This window comes from Phyllostomus hastatus, unplaced genomic scaffold (genome assembly GCF_019186645.2).
Source record: "Phyllostomus hastatus isolate PE091 unplaced genomic scaffold, TTU_PhHast_1.1 phas_scaffold_39, whole genome shotgun sequence".
In the NCBI taxonomy this organism is placed as follows: Eukaryota; Metazoa; Chordata; class Mammalia; order Chiroptera; family Phyllostomidae; genus Phyllostomus; species Phyllostomus hastatus.
Window position 1 is genome coordinate 33,122,847 of NW_025334028.1, and position 18,667 is coordinate 33,141,513.

The window sequence follows — 18,667 nt, forward strand, 5'->3', positions numbered from 1 at the left end:
GTGCCCCAAATTTGTGAGCTCATTAACATTTAAGTGAGCCTTTGGTTGTTGGAGACCAGCAGAGATATTCAGGTGTCATAAAGTAATGAACTGATTCACACCCAGAAGTAAGCAGAATAGATTATAGTGGCTAGAATATGCCAACACATCTTGGGTGTGTGATTGATTAACTGTTTCTTATTTTGAATGAATCTTGTATGTTGAGTTAAACTACTGGATATGGAATATTTTTTCTGGTAGGCAGTGAAGTTGGCTAGTAATGACTATCTTGAGTTCAATTCTCCTTGCCCTTACTATGTGCTAGATAGTATACAAGAGCCTGGCAAAAGAAGACTGAACTAGGCTGTTATGGACCCTGCTTTCCAGAACGTAAAACTAGTCAAGGGTTGGCAAACTACAGACCATGGGCCAAATCAAGCCCTTCATCTGGTTTTATACTGCTGTTAAGCTGAGAATGAGATTTATATTTTTAAATGGTTGAAGAAAAAACAAAAGAGGAATACTTTGTGATGTGAAAATTATATAAGAAATTTCACTTTCAGTTTCCACAAGTTTTGTTAGAACATAGCTACACTATGGAATATCTGCATTATTTATGACTGCTTCCTCTCCACCATGGCAGTTAAGTAGTGGAGAATGACCCCAATTGTGTGTCCTCAAAGCCTAAAATATTTGCTATCTGGCATTCCATAGAGAAAGTTTGCCAACCCTGGAGAGCCAGCTGCTGAAGAACATTCTGGATATTGGGAACCCCCCAAAAGGGTGAGGCATTTGTCTTTCTTTAGTCTCACACTTGGAAACTTGAATTTGAATGCCAGCAGCATAAATACATTATCTAAGGAGAAGATAACTCAGTTTCTGATTTTGCACATTCTCTTCCAACCCCACCTCCACTTTTGGGTATTTGGTGTGTTACTTCTACAAGTTCATTCTCTACATGTTTCTACAATTTAAAGTTAGGGTCTCTCTAGGGAACATTGAACATTTCAGACCATTTAATCCCGAGTGTCCTTTTGAATAATAATGCTTGGACATTATAATCAGTGATCAGATGTGGATCAAAAGTTAGTTTTACATTCTTCCAGCCAGAAACACTGTAAGTCACTGAGTGTAACACTTTACTCATGTTTTGTCTGTGGTATCTAACTAGATACATCTAATTTACTATATCCCAGCAATTGTTTGTAACTGGCTTAAGAATCTCTTATTCAGGGAGATGCTTAAGATTGTCTGTTATTTTTTCCCCCTTACAGTAGAGGAAAGCAGCCCCTCAGTTGTCTATATGCACTTACGAGCATTGCACTTTAGTGGATATCTTATGTACGTTTGTAAAACAGCTTGAACCATGTGATTATAGTAATTTTAAAATGGTTGCAACAACTTTGGCCACGGAATGGAAAGTTTGTCTCTTGATAATGTGCAGATGTTGACCCAAGTCAACTTGAACAGTTACCAGAACTTTATGGGTCTTTAGTAGGATGGATTCTGAGCTGCACACTGTTACAGAGAGTCCTTAACTGACGAGTTCTAAGGTCTGCAAGTAGACTGTAGAGTTCTTCAAAGCTTAAGAAAGGATTGGATTTGAGATAATCTGCAGATTAATATACTGCATTGCTTTTATATTTTCTGAACTGTTCAAGAGCTATCTGCTTAGTTTTGTTACAAACATAATAGTATTGGGTTGGCCAAAAAGTCTGTTTAGTTTTTTTCCATAAAATAAGAGACACATTTTTTATTTGCACCAATAACTTTATTGATTTAGATACTTGTAGTTTGTTGGCTATCTCCCGCTATTGGCTTCTAGTGCCAGTAGAGGGAGATAGCTGACATACTAAACAGACATAATAGCCAGGGGTGCTGCTAAACATCTTCCAGTGCATAAGACAGCCCCACAGCAAAGAATTATTTGGCCAAAATGTCAGTAGTGCCACAAAACTTCACAAACCACTTTTGACACGTTTTATCAGTCATAGCACCTTCTCCACATACTGCACAAATCTTGGCGTTTCAGTTGTATTGCCTTTTTTGAAATAATAAAGCATAATACACTGAAAATGTATATTTTCTTCCATCTCCAATATTAAAATGGCTACACAAAAATTCACCAATATTTTTTTAAATGCACACTCATATGACAGCTGTCACAATACAATCTTAACAAAATTGTTTTGAGTGAAGTTAAAGACAACTAAACACTACTAGAGCCACTGTATGGAAAAAAACTAAATGAACTTTTTGGACAACAAAATTACCTTAAAAGCTAACCCTTTAATTTCTTTCAGTCAGAGTGGCTATTCCTCAAGCTTTTTCTCAAGTGACTGACAGGTACCAACTGAGACACTCTTCTGTGAATGTCACATAAGGCAGCTCACAACATGTTACCTATGAATTCCCAGAAGTGTTTGAGTGCAGCTCTTGGGACAGAAGCTGCAATGCTTTGTTGATTTTTTTTTAAATTTTATTTATTTATGTTTGGAGAGGGAAGGGAGCGGGGGAGAGAGAGAGAGAGAGAAACATCAATGTGCGGTTGCTGGGGGGTCATGGCCTGCAACCCAGGAATGTACCCTGGCTGGGAATCGAACCTGCGACACTTTGGCTCGCAAGCCCGCGCTCAATCCACTGAGCTGTGACAGCCAGGGCTCTTTGTTGATTTTTTGTGTGAAATACTAAATCTCTAAATTGTAACTGGAAACTGTCAGAAGGAAAGCCCAAAAGACTGGCAAATGTGAAAGCATCTTATAGCAAATGTTACATCTCTACAAATTGTTGGGAGAGGTTTTTCATCTGTTCAGGGTCCTTAGCTCCTGGGCCCATAGGTTTGGGAAGCAGGCTCCTTTCAGTTTCCTGGGCACGCCCTGAGCCGCAGAAGGTCCAGGCTCAAGCTCCAAGCCCCAGGGCAGCTGTTCACTTAACAACCCAAGTGCTTGTATGCATTTCAGTTCTTGTCCTAAGTCTGCAGTAGAATCCCATATTTGTCACTAGAAAAGATGTATTGGGCAACAATAGAAAATAAAAAAGTAGTAGGCTTTTCAAGAGGCTTTCAAGAAAATAATATATTTTTGGCTGTGAAACTCCTTTATGCAAGATGAATCCTTGTATACAGCTCAGACCAGTGAAGTTTCTAATACAGTACCTGCAATGAATGAATAAATAGTTAAAACAGATATATTTCTGTTTGTTTGAGCAAGGAGATGGAGAGGTAACTAGATCTGGCATCACTTTAAAAAGAACTTTTAAAGATTATACATGACAATTCTCAGTATAGCAGCTGTGGTTCCAATTGGAACCACTACACCTGTTTGTGTAAGTATATAGCCTCTTTACTCTAATGCCAGGCAGTGGTTTTCAGTGAGGGTCACATGTTAGAAACACCTGGGGTGTCGGCTTGGCGAGTGCCCAAGCCTCTCTCCAAGCAGCATTATCAACTCTCTGGGGTGGCACCTTGACATCGGCAGGCTTTTCCTTTGAGGTAAAATTTACTTTGCAGAGGTTTGCATAAGTCTTTAATGTACTGTTTGATGAACAAATGCACACACACTCGTGCACCCAATTCGCACCGAGGCAGAGAATGTGACCACTGAATCCTCCTCCCCCCAGACAGGCATCGTTTTCATTACTTTCCACCACAGATATATTGTGCCAGTTCCTGAACTTTGTGTCAGTAGATATTGATATTTTTAAAGGCTTCCTTGGGTGGTTCTAATGCGCAGCCACAATTGATCAGCATGGATATCTAAGTCTGGGTAGAACTTTATTAAATGGGGTAGAATACCTCTTAAGAATACCTCTTAAGAGTTATACTTTGAAGGAATTGGGTCTGTGAAGGATGGGGTAGGTCATATCTATTTAGTCATGGAAGTCAATTGTCTCCCTTGTGTTTCCTTTTACATTTTGCTTGAAATAGTCATTTTTCCAACTTCATATCACCGCTCTTAATTGCACATAGTAGAAAAGAGATACTTTAGCAACTTGACTTTAAGCAAATTTAAGCATGATACAAATGAGATTATCATCCTATATGTATTGTATGATTTTGTGAATTTAAGGCCTTCAGTCTGAACACTACATTTGCAATCTTCCCAGCAAGAAAGAAATGTTGCTGCACATGGTTACACTAATTTAGCAGTTCATTTAAGAATGTTTAAATAGGTGAATCCAAAGTGAAGCACTGTGAGAGCTGTGACACCCATGTTTTGTGTAGATTCTCTGTGGAAAGAAAATGGGAACTTAATATGGACTTTTATTTAAACAGGAACAGTTTAGTGCACAATTTACCTAAACTTGAGCAAAGTAAAATAGAGTTTTTCCTACTGTTTCAAAGTGTTTTCAGTGTTTTTGTTTCAAAGAAGAACCAGTATAGTTAGGATGCTTTGGCTATACTAATATTCTGATTCTAGCACTGCATCAGTGTTGCCCCTAGAGAAACATTGAATCACTTTATTTTCTAAGGCTTTAAAAGCAGGAGAGGTTAGATTCCTACTGACAGTGAAGTGTACTTCATAGGTTGATGTTTAGAGCACAGAAAGGAGAAAAGCATATTTCTGCATATACATGGCATGCACAACAGCCCAAGACTATGTCAAGGTAGATGCAGTAAGGCCCCCATCTCCATCGTCACTACTCAGGTGACTGCAGACAATGTTTCGGGGGCATTTTATTTCAGTACTACATAAAGTGGTGGTTGTGTATTTTCCCTAAGTATGTTTTCTGTTGTAAGAACCATACATACCCCTAGATAGTATCATACAAGACTTCTAACCTGATATACACTGCTGTTATATCTGAATTTATACAAACTTATGAGTTAATAATCAAATTGCTATTTGGAATCAGCCTTTTTAGTACTGTGCCCAAAATATTTGATGTCATAGAGCATGTAGCTGGAAGCATTTGTTTTTATTCTTTCTTTTAAAGGAATATAGTAGGTTTTTTAAGAGGTGAGGGGGGAAAAAGCAGCCTTCTTGCCTTCTTTCTTTTTTTGCTTTTCCTTATATCCAAGTTTGTCAAACTGTTTAGTATAAAAAGTGCTTGGGAGGATGCCCATTTTGCAAAAAACATTAAAAGCTGATTGTGCGTCAGATCCAGTGAGGACTCCCTCTACACTCCTGTGTGATTTGCAGAATGCAGGAACCAGAGGTTGGTTCTCTGATGTGCTCTGGCTTACGGAATGGGGCTAATTAATAGTTCTCACATGTTCGTATGCATGACAATCACTGGGGATCTTGTTAAAAATGAGAATTCACAAGCCACATCAAAGCTCCCCTTCTCCAAAAATTATAAACCTGGGGTCTAAGAAATGCCGTTGCCTTTTAAACTCCACATCTGCCCCCTTGGTGCTTGGTCTTAGCTATGTGTCACAGCCACATGAGGAATTAGATAAGTGAACAAGCACAGGGCCTTCCCTAGAAATTTCAACTCAGACTCTCAGAGGTGAAGCCCAACTACATTTTAAGACATTCCACCAGAGTCTTTGAGTATGGCCAGGTTTGGGAAGAACTACTCTATGATTGGCATAAATTTGGAAGCTGTGTACATAGGTCATAACTTATAGTTGGGTAAGGAGGAAACCATTGACTGTGTCTGTGCATGACCAAAGAATTCAGGCAAGAAGTGGTGGGAGCTAGTCACTTTAAATGTGAAGTCTCTGAAACAGTCTCCAGCTAAGAAAATGCTTTTTTGCTTTCTATTCAGGTATTTTAATATTGTGTGTATAATCGATTTGCTTAAGCTCTAGCTAAGACTTCTTAGTTACATGAGAAATGTCTTTCATTGTATACAGCATATTAAGATGACTTTCTGTGTATAAAGTTTCTTTGGGAGTAATCATGTAGTGGCCTGAAAAAGTTAAAGCATCTGTCCAGTAGTGGTCCAGACCTACTCAGTCCTTTGCTGTGTTATCTACTTATGGCCAAGTGTCTTCCATGTTTGTTTCCTTGCTGTATAGAAAGGACATAAGAAGTAGATTCTTGTTTTGTTTTGCTTTGTTTTGTTCCTTCATATGAGGTTAGATTTTCTGAGAGGTAAATTGAAGAATTTAATTAGCTTTTAGGCCAGAGTAGTAGAAATTGGAGTTATTACTGAATAGATCAATAGCATTTTAAAATAGATGTGTAGGTATGTGCCACTGCAGTGCACATAATTCATAAGTGACACAGACTTTTAATAACATGTTTAATGAAGAATAGTGTTATTTTGAAATTCACCATTCACTAGTGCGAATTTAAATGCACACTAATGGACTTCAGCCATTGATTTCTTTGTGTGTAAAACGAGTGATTCTACATTATGTCATTATTTGTTATCATTATTATTGTCATTTCTTTTCATCTGAAAACTGGTTTAAGTTTTTAAAATACTAAGAAATAAATGCATTGTTCTCTAAGGTATTATTTCAAATACAGCGTAATATTTTCTGATTCTAAGTACAGTAAATATTTTTGCTATGTAAATTTCATAGATTTCTCTATCAGATACGTTGGAAGTAGTTCATCTTTTAGTGAAATCTTTGCAGAATATACCCTTTTATTTTTAGAAGTCTTTTACATGAATATAGACATATAGATTAGATTTTATATCTGGCCTTTTCTGTTTCTAACAGAGCATCAAGAAGAAAAATACAAACAAACAAGAGATGAGCACATACCTGAGGTTCATTGTCTCTCGCATGAAGGAGAGGGTGAGTCCTGCCCCTAGGCTCTTTCAAGTCTCCGAATTGGTTTTCACTCTGGTCCACTCTATAAAAGTTAATGACTGACAAGTAACAAATATGTGTAGAGCAGTCTGAAGGGTGGGAATTACCACTGTCATTTTTTTGTACAATGGATAATTCTACAGTAGGCTTTTAGGTGTGTGTGTGTGTGTGTGTTTTAGAACAGGCATTTCTTTAGCTGCATTAGATTAGAAATAATTATGTTTTTAAAATTCATTTATCAAAACGAACATTTTCTTTGATAGTGTTTAAAATGAAATAAACTTTTCCAAAATAACTTCTATCAAAACCTTAAGAGATGCTATGTTAAACCATGTAGTCTATGTACATTTTCCCATTATGTTCTAAAGTACTTGTTTAGAAATTGATCTTTACCTGTCTCTCTCTAGCCACATTTAAAATTGATGTATCTAATGACCTTTCAGGCTATAGACCTTAATAAAAAGGGGAAGGACAGCAAACATCCAATGTACCGGAGGCTGGTGCACTCAGCGGTCGATGTCCCCACCATACAAGAGGTAAAGCCCAGCCTTCTGTCCTGTTTGTGTTCACCCTGTGGCTCCCAGGTCACTGAGAGACTCACAGCCCAGGGAGATTCTGGTTGCCATTCTTTCCTGATGAGGGTGTGCCTACCTAGCCTTTTAGTAAAACTGGCCAGGCATGACCACCACATGTGTATGGCTGCTGTTTTAAATTTTGTGTGCTCACTCTAGTGCAAATTGGGTGTCATCTTTTAAAAGGCCTGGTTTTAAGCAACCTGTAGATTCTTGATACGTGGTGGTTAAAGCAAATGGATGGTAGTCTGGTCAATTTAAAATATCAGGTTTAGAGAATTCACATCTGGACATGGATTTCTAGTTTTAGCAGTAGCACTTGGGAGTTTCAAGAAAAATCAGCGCACAGAACTAATCTGGAGTCTTGGGAAACAATGAAATGAACTTGAACAAAGTTCTTCAAAGTTCTTCATTTCACCAATGCTAGCTAAGGATTATTAAGTTTCTTTATATTTAATTACTGATTACAATAAATTTCCATAGAACACTTAGACATGTTTTCAGTTAGGGTTTTCAAATTTCTAATTCTGTACCTTTTGTGTCATTTTGAAATTTTTAAATCTTACAGTTGGCCATAAGAGCTTATAGGAAGACCACAGGATTTATTTGAAATTATCTTAAAAGTTTCCTAAGCCCCTTAGCAGATGAGAAAGACTGAAGGTGTATTATTTCAATGGAAGGAAAGGGTAATTGAAGGTTGTTCCCCTAAAGCAGCTGTCAAATGCTAAAATAAAAACAAGTAATTTAAAATTTACTTACTACTGACAGATTGTATAGCCTCAGGTATAGCCTCTTTTCCTAAACCCTGAAGCCTCTGAAGAATGAACTCCACTTCCCTTCCCTTCCCATCCCTGTCTTTGCATGTCACCTTCTCAGATCCCCCAGTTTGATCCCATTTTCTCCATAGAGAACACCAGGTGGGTGGAAGGTGTCTTGGTCCTGTGCTTGGCAAATGATGGTCATGAGCAAAAGCCCATAAGGAAAGTAGAGGAAGATATGATTTGTATGCTTTCAGGAGCTAACAGTCTAGACAAAAATGCAAGGCATGGGGGTGCATACTTCACAAATTGCAAAGGTGCAGTTGTCCTCCACCTGGGTATATATTGGGCCACCTGGGGATCTCCACACAGCACCAACACTTAAGCATACTGGAGCCCAATACAATTAGAAATTCAGTATTTGTGAATAAGCCCCATGTCCCTACATGACAGACAGGAGGCAGATACCTTCAGCTTCAGAATCAGGGGGAAAGCCTTCCTGAAAAAAGGAAACTGAATTGGGTTTTGGAGAATTTCAACAGAAAGGTGGGTTCTTAATTATTCTTTAGAGGCCTTACCATTTTAGCATTTAGTGGCCAAGAAGTTTTCAAACCTGTTTCCTAAAAATATTACCAGGATAAGAAAATGCTTTCTTGCTAACAAGTTAACTTTGTCATACCTTCTAAAAATTCTGTCTTCCTCCACAAACCCCTTAAATTTCCTCCATAATCCTTGTCTTTGGCAGTTAAAGGCAAAGTTACAGAGAATTCAATAATGGAAATCCTTGACCACTCTAACGTAGGAGAGAAACCCTGACATTTCCTCAATGCCTGAAGAAACATCTTGGCCTTTACTTTTAAATTATAAGTACCTAGTCTCAATTCAGAATTATAAACATGTCTTCTTATTTATGTTAAACTGTTATAGTTCTTCCCCACCTCCCAACCCCCCTAGTCTTTATTGTCCTGGGTCTCGTACATCAACCCCACACTGGGCAAAGCTTTCACTATTTACAAAGCTTAGCAATAGCTTTTATCATTGCTATGTAGTGACATGTTCAGGCTGCCAGGTTCACTCTAGTAGTAAATTAATACTGAGGACAGTGGTGGCTGCTGTAGATCAGAGCTGCCACACTTTACCATCCTGTCACATTCTAACTGCACATGAAGTTGTGGGTTTCTCTTACACATGGTCCATCAATATTGGGGAACATGGGAGTAGCCATGATGTCATTCTGGGAAATTCTATCCTGTCCCATATTATAACCATATTAGCATAACACAGACAAATATTTTCATTAGTAACTCTTTTGCCATTTTGTTTCTGACCACTGCAGAAAGTAAATGAAGGGAAATACCGAAGTTATGAAGAGTTCAAAGCTGATGCTCAGCTGCTTCTCCACAACACAGTGATTTTCTATGGAGGTTGAATATTTTTTTGTGTTTGCTTTTGCATTTTTTCATACCATTTCCATTCTATGTTGAGAAATATATTTTATAAAGTATAAAACATATTTTATTAATTTTATAAAATTAATATTTTAATGACCTCTAAGTAATAGTTATGGTTTAATCTTTAAAATATTTGGTAATGTAGATATAGCTTATAGAATTGTCCAGAAGCAAAACACTAGTATATTAAGTGATGAAAGTATTACTTTTTATAGTTTTGTGTATAAATTTATAAACTTAGTTGAGAGGCTTCTTATAAGCACTGTGACTAATACTGATCATTTCCCCAGTAATACCCTATCATTTAAAGGTAAAGAAAGGCTGAGAAATTAAAGCTGCCTATACAATTTTATTTTGCGGCCTGAACTTCATTTAAAATACACATTTTGGTTTATTAGTATATGGTATATGTCCACATTTGTCAAACTGCAAGAAAATTTAAATGAGTTTAATAATTTTGATAGTATTGTGTTTCCATATTACTGGTAATAGGTATCTTTCTTTAATTATAGCAGACAGTGAGCAAGCTGACATAGCAAGGATGCTGTATAAAGATACCTGTCATGAGGTACTGTCCATGCCTAGTAATTAAACTCTTACTATATTCCAAGTTAATTTCAGAATTCTACTCATTTTAAATATATTTTAATTTTGTCATTTCCTTTAAATATAATCTTATGTCCGTGTTTGGCATACGTGGGAAATAATGCAAACGGAGGGGGGGAAATTCTGGCAGACTGTTCTCAGAGACATCCTGGGAGATTTAGTTACTAAGTAACTTCTATGAAGAAACTTTGCTCTTTAATTTCCCTTAAGGTATTAGATGTGTAATTCATTGACATGTTTTGTATGAGGCAGACACTCAACAAATGTTACAGTTACTGAATGAAAGATACTACCTGAGCAAAAAAAAAAAAACAACCAACCAAATAACAAAGTTCATATTTATACAATAAATGAAATACTTATTTTGGGAAGGTTTTTTTTTGTGTGTGTGTGGTCTTATTTGAAACATTCATCTGTAACAATATTGTCTTTGCAAAAGTATATTAATTTTATAAAAGTTTTGTCCCTTGAATTCATTTCAAATTTGACTTCAAAATTTCATTTAGCAAATATTTATTGAGTGTCTATTAAGTGCTATGCAGTGCATTAGGAGGAAGGAAATGGTGATCAAGGTACTGGTGTTCTGCTCATGGAACTGTATTCTGAAGAGGGAGACTCAGAAAAGAAACAGACAAAAATGTTTCTTTATAAGGTGTAAAAGAATGTTATGAACGAAAACAAGGACTAAAATGGAGAATGAGGCAAAGTAAGGACTGCTATTCAAACCACTGCTAAAATATCCACTATTATTGGTAGTGGATATTTTATATCATGAATGAGGAAGACCTTTCTGAGGAAATTGCATTAATCCAAGTGCTAAATGGTCAAAGGCACCACCAGTGAGGCTGGAAAGGAGAGGTCAAACATGCCAGGCCTTGTGTAAGGAATTTGTTTTCTGTTTTAAGTGCAGCCTGTGACCATGGGGGTGTTTTGAACAGGAAAGTGGAAGGCTTTTCCAGTATTGTTGAAAACTAAAGCTTAGGAACAAGATTTAAGGGTATTTGTGTACATGAATGAGAATGTAGTTTACTGAATCAATTTTATATAGTTGAATGTGCATACATATTTTATGTAGGCTAAAATAGTGGCTTTTCTTTTTTCAGCTGGATGAGCTACAGCTTTGCAAGAACTGCTTCTATTTGTCAAATGCTCGTCCTGATAATTGGTTCTGCTATCCTTGTGTAGGTGATATTTTGTAATTTTTGTCTTTTACCTCTTAAATGTATGGTGCTCTAAGGAAGTTTATTTCCAGTTTACTTAAAGATTATGGTCCTTCCCAAATATTTTTCTTTATATCAGTACTTACGATTTTAATGAGTATAAAAACTGAGACATGGGAAAAACAATTTGGGGTTGTTATCCATTTCTGGCTTTAAAATGAGGAATTGAAGAATAAATATTGAGTCACATAATGTAATAAATATAGTATAAAATAAAACATATTTTTGCTTTTCCTCTCACTCTTTCACAAGAAATCTATGGCTTTATATAAGTTTGTAGGTATATAATTTCCCCTAAAATGACATCATTTCCAGAAAGGTGCTGACAAGAAGCCTATGAATGTTCTGGGGGCCCCAAAGGTATAGGGAGGGGTGTATTACAAAAGGCCACCTGAGAGCAGCCAGTCTGGAGAAGTTACTGTGCTTCTTAGTCACTTAAAAGTTATATTAAAATTTAGATCTCTGATTAGATAGGTTTGAATCTAGGGCTTAAAATTCTCCCTTTTCTAACAGGCTCACGAACCACAGTAAGGCCCTTCTTTTTGGCCCCATAACCTCATTCTGTAATGCGAGTATTTTTCCTCTCCTCAGAAGTGAAGGTCCTTATTTGACTTCAATGCAAATTTTAATTTTTGGTGGTTTTCTTGGTAGCAAAATCAGTCAATCCCGGGGGAATAAAAAGCTCTTTGTGTTTAGTTAGGAGTTAGAAATATTTCAAAATAATGAATTATACTTGACTAAATAGTTCACTATTAATGATAGACTTATATTTAATACTTTGAAAGTAATATGACAGGGTCACACATTTTATTCCAGATACCTAATCATGAACTGGTTTGGGCTAAAATGAAAGGTTTTGGATTCTGGCCAGCCAAAGTCATGCAGAAAGAGGACAATCAGGTCGACGTCCGCTTCTTCGGTCACCACCATCAAAGGTAATCACGTTCCCGTGTGTAGCAGTAATAGCTGAGCTTCTGGGGTATTCTTGAGACCCAGTCCGGCTGCTGTCGGTGCTTGGTGGCTGCTTCTTCAGAAATAGCATGAAATTTCTTTTAAATTGCAGAAACAAGTCAGTACATAACTGGAGTAGGCAACTAACGATATTTCTACTAATTGTGATTTTAGGCATATTTTAGATACTGTTTACTAATAAGGCAATTTCAGTAACTGACACTGTTGAAGTCAAATGCATGTTAATGCTCAGCTTGAATACTGATGGAAGTGGAGGGGAATGGTTCTTAATATGTGTCCATTTTGTAATATTGTAATGGTATTATGGTTGTTTTGACCATCTTTTCAAGGCTCTGTTAAAAAGCCATAGATAAAAATAACCAACTTAGGAGAGAAGAGAATGTCAATCTTGTGATCTAATGTATATGAAAATCTGTCTTGTGTGCATAAGAACTACATGCAAGAACTGTCAGACATTGTTTTCAATCTAGATTTTAATGTTTCTGTTGCTAGGGATAGATATATAGCAAAGCCTAAAAATGTAAATTTTTATAGTATCATAATATATTTATCCCAAGGGTAAAGACTCCTTTTTGTTACTATAAAATTATTTTTGCATAGTTAGGTATTTCACAAAAAATGCTAAACTATAGAACAAAATTATAGCTACCTCCTTTATTGTGATATTAAGGTCTTAAATTTTACTTCACATTGAAAATTAGATAGTCTAAAATACTGTTCTAAATAATGTGTCATAATAGCATTGACTCTAAAGGTGAATTCAAGTATTGTGAACTATCATAGTACTCAGAGATTGAGTCTAACTAATTAAGGCATAATAGGACATACAATTCATAGGAAATTTGGGGTGGGGGGGTTCATTTAACACAAATATTAAAGGGGAACAGTGCCAAAAGTCGGTTGCATGATCTATATCACACACTGTACAAGGATTTAAATTTACAATCCGTGAAGTGTCTTGTTACCTGTCATGCCTGAAGAAAAAATATGTTGTGTAGTTGTTATTACTTTAAGAGAAGCTACAGAATGAGGAACTTGATTCTTTTCCATAGTGACTTTTTGCCTAGTCTGCATATAAATAGAAGTTTAGTTCTGAGAAACCTGTGAAAGTATAAATTTCCAAAAAAGTAGTTCTTTCGTAGATAGATGTGTGCTTAGTTGACACTGCTTTCATGGCAAGAACCATTAGCTAAATAATAATAACTATAATTCAATAGAAAATGAACATTTTAAGTGGATGATTATTAAGTGGTAATTCTTTTAAAAAAAATTTTATTGTTATACAGTTACAGCTGTCCCTATTTTCCCCCATTGCTCTCGCCTGCCATGTCCACTCCTGTTCCACATTCAGTCCTCCCCCCCGCCCCCCCATCCCCTCCCCATTGTCATTGTCCATGGGTCCTTTATACCTACCGTGTTCCCTTCATGCTCAGGACATCGTATTCAGTTTGTTTCAGTTTCCCATCAAACAGGCAGGAGAAGCAGTGCACGTTTCACATGTGAATAAGAGCAGTCTCCCTATAGAAACACTAATCTGTAGAAGTCTCTAAATTGATACCAAGGAAGGTTGAGTAGTTGGATATGTGTCCTTGAACCATCATTTACTACTACAGTCTTTGATGTGTTATATAGTCTCTCTGAGCCTTGTTTGCTCACTTGTGTAATGGGGGCCTCAATAGTACCTAGCTTATAAGAGGTTGAAGGGTTTAAAGAAATTTTTATATATAAGATCTAAGCATAGAGCCTGGTATATAGCATTATAAAGGTTTTCACATTACAATACAAATGTGCAAACTACAGAGGAGAAAATTGATTCAATTTTTAAAATTTCACTAAATAAAACACAGTTAACTAAGAGAAAACAAGTGTTCAGTTATTTTTTTAGAACAATAATGTTAAGTTAGAATAACAATCAGAATTTTTAACTGTAATTTTTTTCACCAGTTTTCAAACAGCTTTATAGTATCTTTGTGATATTTTATTAATAATTTGTCTTTGTTTTTTAGTACAATATGCAGAAAATATTTTAAAAGAAAACTCAATCTACTTGAGTCCTTAGAGTAAATTTGTCATCTGAAGAAAGAATTAAAACAAAATTACATTTCCAGAGTTTGTTTGTTTGTTTGTTTGTTTGTTTTGCCAGAAACTTCTTATTTCCTGGAAGATTTTATCTAAAAAAATTCTGAACAGATGGGACTCAGAGGCTTTTATTTTAGAAAATAAAAGCTCTACAATTTTACTATGAGTATAGTCTTTTCCTTTCCTGGTTACAGTATGACCAATACGATATTTGAAGTGAAGGATTGATGAGGGAGCACCTTAAAAAATTATACTCTATCGTGTTAGAATATTTGATTTACTGAAAAACAAACTTTATAAAAATTATACCCATAAATTTTAATTACTTAAGCTGCATGTTATACACCAAGAAGAGATGGTCAACAAGGGCCACCACCAGCTGTAAGTTTTCATTAATAAACAGTTTATTTAAATACATTCACATTGCTATGCAGCAGTCACCACGAGTAAATATTCTTTTGCCAGTTTATCATATCTTTACATGTGGGTAGGAGAAAAAAACTTAAATGGTTTCAGACTAGTCCCTTCTGTACACTCAGAACGTGCTTCTCCATCCCTTTGACCCTGAACGAGTTGTAAGTTTCCAGGAAGAAAGGTGACTGTGATCCCTTTGAGTATAAGTGGGATTCTTGTAGGATTCGCAAGGCTTTGCCTGCCAGAGGAAAAAAGTAGCTGATAAGGTATTTGTGCCAACAAAGCTAACTCTTTCTGCTGCATGTAGCTGGAGGGTGGGATGGCACAGCCAGAAGGAGCTGGCAGGAAATGGGGTACTATGAAGAAGAAAATAGAACATTTTGAGTTCATTTGCCATCAGATCCCTGAGCCATTTTATTCTGCATATATTTAGAGCATTCAGATTTGACAGATGTATAGATACAGCTAAATTAGATTATACCTCTGTTCATTAAACTCTTTAAATTACGGAGTGTTTGCCATTTTGGTTTTTATCTTTTGTAGATCAGATTGCATACCCACTGATAACTCTTTTTTTTTTTTTTAATTTTTTATTTATTTATTTTTAGAGAGGGAAAGGAGGGAGAAAGAGAGAGAGAGAGAGAGAAGAAACATCAATATGCGGTTGCTGGGGGCCGTGGCCTGCAACCCAGGCATGTGCCCTGACTGGGAATCAAACCTGCGATGCTTTGGTTTGCAGCCCACGCTCAATCCACTGAGCTATACCAGCCAGGGCTCCACTGATACTCTTTAAAACTGAAATCTGATTATCTACAGTTTTGGAGGTGATTAAAAGACGATAGGGCCCTGACCTGACCAGTATGGCTCAATTGGTTGGATGTCATCTCACAAAGCCAAATGTCGGCAGTTGTATTCTGGGTCAGGGCATGTGCCTGGGTTGCAGGTTCCATCCCCAGTCAGGGTGCATTCAAAAGGCATCCAGTAGATGTTCCTTTCTTGGATCAATATTTCTTGGATCAATGTTTCATTCCCTCCTCCCTTTCCTCTCTCTAAAAAAATAAATAAAATGTTTAAAAAAAGATAGGAATGTATTATGAACTACATTGAGAATTAATTCCCATATAAAGAATAGGTATGAATCAATTTTATTATCCAAGGGATAAATAGATAAGGAGAAAATACTCTCCTAGTTCAAGAATTTGTTCTAGGTAGTCAGCACTGTTCAAAACAGAAATCTCTCTAAAAACCCACTGCTTTTAAAATGTGAACTAAAATACTTATATTGATTGCCTGGTACATAGTAGGCACTCAGTAAATATTTGTTGAATGTATAAAGGACACATGGACAAAAGCAAGTGGGGGTGGAAACGGGAGGGAGGGAGGGAGAGCTGGGGGGTGGGCTGGGATGGGGGTAAAAGGCAGAAAACTGTACTTGAACAATAATTATAATAAAAATAAATAAATAAGTATTTGTTGACTGAAAGAGTAAATACAGTATTCATTCAAGGTTCTAGTGGCAAGGAACCTTCCACAAGCAAAATTTCCTGTGCCCTCTTTGCATTAGAGTTAAGAATTTTCAAAGTGTATTTTACTTTGATTTCTAATAAAGCACTTACATCAGAGGAGACACTGTTGATGTGAAATTTATAAATACTTACATGATAGTTCAAGCTTAATTTTATGTATCACAGTATATGGAATATTATATAAAATGTGCTTTTAAATTCTAAAACAATTGACTTCTAACTTGCTTGTAGAAGCTGCTATTTATGACGTAGGCTCATGTGCCGTGGTTCTCTAAGATTCCTTCAGAACAGTCACAGGCCTCATGTTTCTAGAACTCCATAATTGTAGGCCAGGAATGAAAACTGTGACACCTTACACATTTTAAACAGAAGGCTGAAAAAATAAATCCTTGTGTTTTCATAGTGCTGTATCCCATCCCCTGTGCTCTAGAAAATGTCTTCCTACTGTTGCTCACACACCTTTGGGATTTTCTTCTCATTTGTGACATTCCTTCTGCCTCAAATTTCTCCCCTCTATTGGTCACCTGTCTAAATCTTACATATCTTTGAAGATCAAGCCCAGGTGAAACCCAGTGACTACTTACAACCAAGTGAAATTCTCTTCCTCTCTAGAGCACCCTAGCATCACCTTGACTGCCTGCTGCATTTCATTCTCATCTGACAAAGTGTAAAGTCCTTTAAGGCAGAGGCAAGATGTATATAAGTGCCATCCTAGTAATTAGGCACAGCGAGTACCCTCACTGGGCTCCAGCCCATTTTAACCCTGTCTGGACAATATCTTCTTCATCTGCCAAAGGGACCTTTAGCACTCAAGATCAGATAGGTCTCATTCACTGTTGTATGCTTTATGGCACCTTCCACCAGCACACAGTAAGCAACATTCTAGATAGTATTGATTTAAGTCCAGTCTGATGATTAGTGCATAGGAAAATTTTCCTGAATTTTCAGCATTTCCCCCAATAAAGCCAAATACAGTTTTAGATCAGTATTACACATAATTCAAAGGCATTTGAAGTTGTGTTCATAGCTGCCTACTTGGTTGCTGAATGATACACACACTTCTATTAATCTTGGTTCATGTAATGAATAGGAATGTGATATAAATATAACTAAACAAATACAAGTTTTTGAAAGCCCTCATCAATGTACACATTTCCTGAAAATTTCTTCACATTTTCAAATGATTCTATAGTTCTCATCTGCAAATAACCAGATTTTGAATAACTTCTTATAGTATTTGGATCAAGAAGAGGTAACATTTTAAAAAGGACTTAATGTAGAATATATACATGACAAGCTTAAGCTGGTTAAAGAAAACAGTAAACAGTTCTGAGATACTTGAATCATTTCAATTCTGAGAACTTTGATGACTAAAAACACAAAAGTTACCTCACCTGTTTTCTACTTGGTAAGAGTTTTTATTCAAGCCACAACTAACAGCCTCAGTAAATTAATATCCATAAATCATACTTTACAGTAGTTAGAGTCCACCACCATTTTGGTAATTTCTAACTGTACCTTTAAATGTTGGTAGGGCTTGGATTCCTTCTGAAAACATACAGGACATCACAGTCAACGTCCATCGGCTGCATGTTAAGCGCAGTATGGGTTGGAAAAAGGCTTGTGATGAGCTGGAACTGCATCAGCGTTTCCTTCGTGAAGGAAGATTTTGGAAGTCTAAGAATGAGGACCGTGGGGAGGAGGAGGCTGAGTCCAGTATCTCCTCCACCAGCAACGAGCAGGTGTGCAGTGTCCCCACAGAAATAACCTATCAGTTATTATAAATGTGAACGTTGTTAGTGCCCACTCCTCACTGTAAAGAGCAGATTCTGACATTTCTCCTTTGTTTCATGTAAACATTTGTAAAGTACTCTGCAAAAGAAACTGAACTCAGTTCACGGAGCTAAGCCACCCACAACCCTGATATGACCCTGCCAGTCTGAAGAGAGTTAAGTGCACTGCTCCCCTTCTGAAGGTGCATTAGCTCCTTCAAGCCTTGCACATCAGAGCAGTAATAAGTAAGCAGTAACTTTGTGAAACCGAACAAGTTACTACTTACCTGTGGGTCCATGGCTAGTATTTTCAGCAGAGAAGTGTTTCATAGTGTCTGGAATAATAATGCTCTTACTTTTATGATGCCCACAGCTAAAGGTCACTCAAGAACCAAGAGCAAAGAAAGGGCGACGTAATCAAAGTGTGGAACCCAAAAAAGAAGTAAGTTTTGCACCTTGCAATTTCCAGGTGGCATTAACACAGGAAATGTTTTCAAAGTTATGGTCAAGACAATTGCTTGTGATGTGTACTTGTGAAATGCATTGCCATCATTCAAATAATACCAACCAACTTTGAATCCAGTCTTCTGGTCTTTCTGTCATTAT

The 18,667-nt window shown here is 36.7% G+C and overlaps 1 protein-coding gene across 15 annotated transcripts in view; it reads left to right on the forward strand.

Annotated features, from left to right (window-relative positions):
- Positions 1-18,667, forward strand: part of ZMYND11 (zinc finger MYND-type containing 11) — a 143,963-nt gene that overhangs the window by 109,130 nt on the left and 16,166 nt on the right. For 12 of the 15 annotated variants that reach the window (XM_045820053.1, XM_045820051.1, XM_045820050.1 and 9 more), the window contains 8 exons: positions 6,599-6,676; positions 7,135-7,227; positions 9,358-9,445; positions 9,985-10,040; positions 11,182-11,259; positions 12,115-12,233; positions 17,824-18,031; positions 18,435-18,503. In XM_045820053.1, the coding sequence (XP_045676009.1) occupies positions 6,599-6,676; positions 7,135-7,227; positions 9,358-9,445; positions 9,985-10,040; positions 11,182-11,259; positions 12,115-12,233; positions 17,824-18,031; positions 18,435-18,503 (789 nt within the window). The remainder of the gene's footprint in view (positions 1-6,598; positions 6,677-7,134; positions 7,228-9,357; positions 9,446-9,984; positions 10,041-11,181; positions 11,260-12,114; positions 12,234-17,823; positions 18,032-18,434; positions 18,504-18,667) is intronic. The other 3 variants (XM_045820056.1, XM_045820059.1, XM_045820065.1) reach the window with 1 other exon arrangement.